This window comes from Nansenia antarctica, assembly GCF_963989245.1.
Source record: "Nansenia antarctica genome assembly, chromosome: 1".
Lineage (NCBI taxonomy): Eukaryota > Metazoa > Chordata > Actinopteri > Argentiniformes > Microstomatidae > Nansenia > Nansenia antarctica.
In genome coordinates, this window is record NC_137674.1 from 110,911,159 (window position 1) to 110,916,158 (window position 5,000).

The following is a 5,000-nucleotide window of genomic DNA, read 5'->3' on the forward strand; positions in this document are numbered from 1 at the left end:
TGAAGATCGAAGACATCAGGGAGGCGAACAAAGCTCTTCAGGTGAGCACACACACACACACACACACACACACACACACACACACACACACACACACACACACACACACACACACACACACACACACACACACATCTGACCATCTGAAACAGTCTACATGTGTTCTATTTGGGTCTGTGTTTCAGGGGAGACAGTTATTTAATGAGTCTATGTTTCAGGGGGGACAGTTATTTAATGGGTCTGTGTTTCAGGGGGGACAGTTATTTAACGAGTCTATGTTTCAGGGGGGACAGTTATTTAATGGGTCTGTGTTTCAGGGGGGACAGTTATTTAATGAGTCTATGTTTCAGAGGGACAGTTATTTAATGAGTCTATGTTTCAGGGGGACAGTTATTTAATGAGTCTATGTTTCAAAGGGACAGTTATTTAATGAGTCTATGTTTCAGGGGGACAGTTATTTAATGAGTATGTTTCAAAGGGACAGTTATTTAATGGGTCTGTGTTTCAGGGGGGACAGTTATTTAATGAGTCTATGTTTCAGAGGGACAGTTATTTAATGGGTCTGTGTTTCAGGGGGGACAGTTATTTAATGGGTCTGTGTTTCAGGGGGGACAGTTATTTAATGAGTCTATGTTTCAGAGGGACAGTTATTTAATGGGTCTGTGTTTCAAAGGGACAGTTATTTAATGAGTCTATGTTTCAGGGGGACAGTTATTTAATGAGTCTATTAGGGATGCTCCGATTTATCGGCCACCGATTTAAATCGGCCGATTTCACTCCAAATGACTCGATCGGTGATCGGCAAAAATGGCCGATCGCAAAAACCGATCTTTTTTTTTTTTTTTTTTTTCTTCCCTGGGGAAGACAGATAACTGAACAGAAAACATAGGAGGACGTAACAGTATGTAAACCATGAAGGCCACGTTTATGATGTCTTTTATACAGCCATATCACTGACTTGGGCTTCAGGCCCTAACTGGGTGATAGGCCAGACTTTTACTATGCCATAAAAATGGGTCTGCGTTTGCTTGGTGCCTAATGGATCAAAACTTTTGTCTAAAAAGCAAAAAATATGTAGGCTATCCAGTCAGTAGGCCTACAGTTATGTATTTTTTTTAAAATCGGTATCGGTATCGGTATCGGTTGATCTTGAGGAAAAAAATCGGTGATCGGTATCGGCCCCAAAAATCCAGATCGGAGCATCCCTAGAGTCTATGTTTCAGGGGGACAGTTATTTAATGAGTCTATGTTTCAGAGGGACAGTTATTTAATGGGTCTGTGTTTCAGGGGGGACAGTTATTTAATGAGTCTATGTTTCAGAGGGACAGTTATTTAATGAGTCTATGTTTCAGGGGGACAGTTATTTAATGAGTCTATGTTTCAGAGGGACAGTTATTTAATGGGTCTGTGTTTCAGGGGGGACAGTTATTTAATGAGTCTATGTTTCAGAGGGACAGTTATTTAATGAGTCTATGTTTCAGAGGGACAGTTATTTAATGAGTCTATGTTTCAGGGGGACAGTTATTTAATGGGTCTGTGTTTCAGGGGGACAGTTATTTAATGAGTCTATGTTTCAGAGGGACAGTTATTTAATGGGTCTGTGTTTCAGGGGGACAGTTATTTAATGAGTCTATGTTTCAGAGGGACAGTTATTTAATGAGTCTATGTTTCAGAGGGACAGTTATTTAATGAGTCTGTGTTTCAGGGGGGACAGTTATTTATTGAGTCTATGTTTCAGAGGGACAGTTATTTATTGAGTCTATGTTTCAGAGGGACAGTTATTTAATGAGTCTATGTTTCAGAGGGACAGTTATTTAATGGGTCTATGTTTCAGGGGGGACAGTTATTTAATGGGTCTGTGTTTCAGGGGGGACAGTTATTTAATGAGTCTATGTTTCAGGGGGGACAGTTATTTAATGAGTCTATGTTTCAGGGGGGACAGTTATTTAATGAGTCTGTGTTTCAGGGGGACAGTTATTTAATGAGTCTATGTTTCAGAGGGACAGTTATTTAATGAGTCTATGTTTCAGAGGGACAGTTATTTAATGAGTCTATGTTTCAGGGGGACAGTTATTTATTGAGTCTATGTTTCAGGGGGGACAGTTATTTAATGAGTCTATGTTTCAGGGGGGACAGTTATTTAATGAGTCTGTGTTTCAGGGGGACATTTATTTAATGAGTCTATGTTTCAGAGGGACAGTTATTTAATGAGTCTATGTTTCAGAGGGACAGTTATTTAATGAGTCTATGTTTCAGGGGGGACAGGTTTGGCTGAAGGACAAGGAAGCCACCCAGTGTAAGCTGTGTGAGAAGGAGTTCTCCATCTCCCGGAGAAAGGTCAGTCACAGCTACTACACCACGCTAACACAGTGATGCTGATAAACTTGCCTTTCCTAACAGAAACAGTATATACTAAAATGTCCACATTAAAACGTTCCGTATACATTCATACAGGATAGTCTGATGAAGTATCTCTCCTTGTCTCTCCTGCCTGCCTGTCTGCCTGTCTGTCTGTCTGTCTGCCTCTCTCTCTCTCTGCCTGTCTGTCTCTCTGCCTGCCTGTCTGTCTCTCTGTCTGCCTCCCTCCCTCCCTCCCCCACTCCCTCTGTTGGCCTGTCTCTCTCTCTCTCTCTGCCTGTCTGCCTGTCTCCCTCTCTCTCTGCCTGTCTGTCTCCCTCCCTCCCTCTCTCTGCCTGTCTGTCTCCCTCCCTCCCTCTCTCTGCCTGTCTGTCTCCCTCCCTCCCTCTCTCTGCCTGTCTGTCTCCCTCCCTCCCTCTCTCTGCCTGTCTGTCTCCCTCCCTCCCTCTCTCTGCCTGTCTGTCTCCCTCCCTCTCTCTGTCTGTCTCTGTCTCTCTCTCTGCAGCATCATTGCAGGAACTGCGGGGAGATCTTCTGCAACGCGTGTTCTGACAACGAGCTGCCCCTCCCCGCCTCGCCCAAGCCCGTCCGCGTCTGCGACACCTGCCACGCCCTCCTGCTGCAACGCTGCTCCTCCACCACCACGTGAGGCCCAGGCCACGCCCACCACAGCAGTAGCTCCTCCCCCTCCTCCTCAGCCACGCCCAGGGGGGCGTGTCCGGTCAGGAGGAGCGTTGCCGTGGCAGCAGCAGATAGAACTATGACTTCCTCATTCCACTCCCTACACCTCTTATCTGGCTGTGTGATGACATCACTACACCTCTATCTGGCTCTGTGACATCACGACAGTTCTATCTGGCTCTGTGACATCACTACAGCTCTATCTAGCTGTGTGACATCATCGCTACAGCTCTATCTGGCTGTGTGACATCACTACAGCTCTATCTGGCTCTGTGACATCACGACTGTTTACATTCTACCTACCTGTCAGTCATCCAGGACGCTGTCACTTGACCCCTGACCCTGTCACCTGACCTTGTCACCTGGAGCGTCTGTGGGAGGAGCCTCCACATCCTGACTGACCCCTGACCCCACAGGACGGGAGGGAGGAGAGGGCAACATTCCAACACGTGAAGAAGGACGTCTGGTAGACACCAACCCCTCAGTAGAACCCCTCAGTAGAACCCCTCAGGTGTTCCAGACTGTTGTGACTGACGCAGCGGTCGAAGATGAAGATGTTGACGGGAGATGCCGGCTGTGTTCCACACCGCTTACAAAGCAGCTGCGCTGCACACTGACTGATGGCTGTGTTCCACAACATCTCCGCTGTAGTCAGGCTGTAGAACACTTAACCAGTAGGGCTCTAGTCTAGACAGTCTGGAACACAGCCATGGTGCAGCAGACAGTCTGGAACACAACCATGGTGCAGCAGACAGTCTGGAACACAGCCATGGTGAAGGCAGACAGTCTGGAACACAGCCATGGTGAAGGCAGACAGTCTGGAACACAGCCATGGTGCAGTAGGGGTCTGTGTCTGTTGAGATGAAGTCCTGTGATTTCGCCTGAGTGGAGGAGGACTTAACCAGAACTGTAGTACTACATCTATATGTTACGGTACATGTGGGAATACGGTACATGTGGGAAAACTAGGGTTAGGGTTAGGTGCTAGGGTGACTTGGTACATGCTGGCATAACCCTAACCCTAGTTTTCCCACATGTACCATATTCCCACATGTACCGTAACATATATACTGTTTACCTCTATGGTAAAGGTATCTCTCTCTCTCTCTCTCTCTCTCTCTCTCTCTCTCTATATATATATATATATACATATATACACCTGTATGGTAAAGGTATCTATCCGCTTGTTAAGTCGTGACGTGTTTCCGGGTCCAACGTTGGCTGAGGCGCTGTCTTCGAAATGCCGAAATAATAATAATAATTAATTATATTTATATAGCGCTTTTCCGAGGCTCAAATACCCTGACAATATGGAGAAAACGGGAAAGTGCTGTGTCCCTTGTTGTATGAATAGATCCGACCTAAAAAACGATTAAACTGTCATTCTACCGCTGTAGTTCACAGGTACTCTGGTGCGGGGAATTTCTGGTTTGGACTCGGAAATGGCTAAACGTCACTTTTGACGTCAGACTTAACAAGCGGATAGGTATATATATATACACCTGTAGGGTAAAGGTATCTATAGGTATATATATATATACACCTGTATGGTAAAGGTATATATAGGTATATATATACATCTGTATGGTAAAGGTCAGGTGATGTAACTGTTGTAATTCACATGATGTGCCTCTGAGAAGCCAAACGGTTGTTACCATGGTTACCATGTCTGAGGTAGACAGCGACCAGTTCAGACGTCTTGATGGTAGAAGCAGTAATGTTCCTGTACGCTGTTGGGCCTGGAACCAGATTAAACCTAGATTAAGACTAGTCCTAGATTAAACCTAGATTAACACCAGTCCTAGATTAATACTAGTCCTAGATTAAGACTAGTCCCAGATTAAGACTAGTCCTAGATTAAGACTAGTCCCAGATTAAGATTAAACCTAGATTAAACCTAGTCCCAGATTAAGATTAAACCTAGTCCCAGATTAAACCTAGATTAAGACCAGTCCCAGATT

General features: G+C 45.1%; 1 protein-coding gene across 1 annotated transcript in view; it reads left to right on the plus strand.

Annotated features, from left to right (window-relative positions):
- Positions 1–3,452, plus strand: part of rufy2 (RUN and FYVE domain containing 2) — a 32,800-nt gene extending 29,348 nt beyond the window's left edge. The window contains exons 16-18 of the mRNA XM_080542944.1: positions 1–41; positions 2,260–2,337; positions 2,864–3,452. The exon at positions 1–41 is cut by the window's left edge and continues 8 nt beyond it. Coding sequence (XP_080399070.1) covers positions 1–41; positions 2,260–2,337; positions 2,864–3,007 — 263 coding nt within the window. The 3' untranslated portion in view covers positions 3,008–3,452. The remainder of the gene's footprint in view (positions 42–2,259; positions 2,338–2,863) is intronic.
- Positions 3,453–5,000: the final 1,548 nt, after the last annotated feature.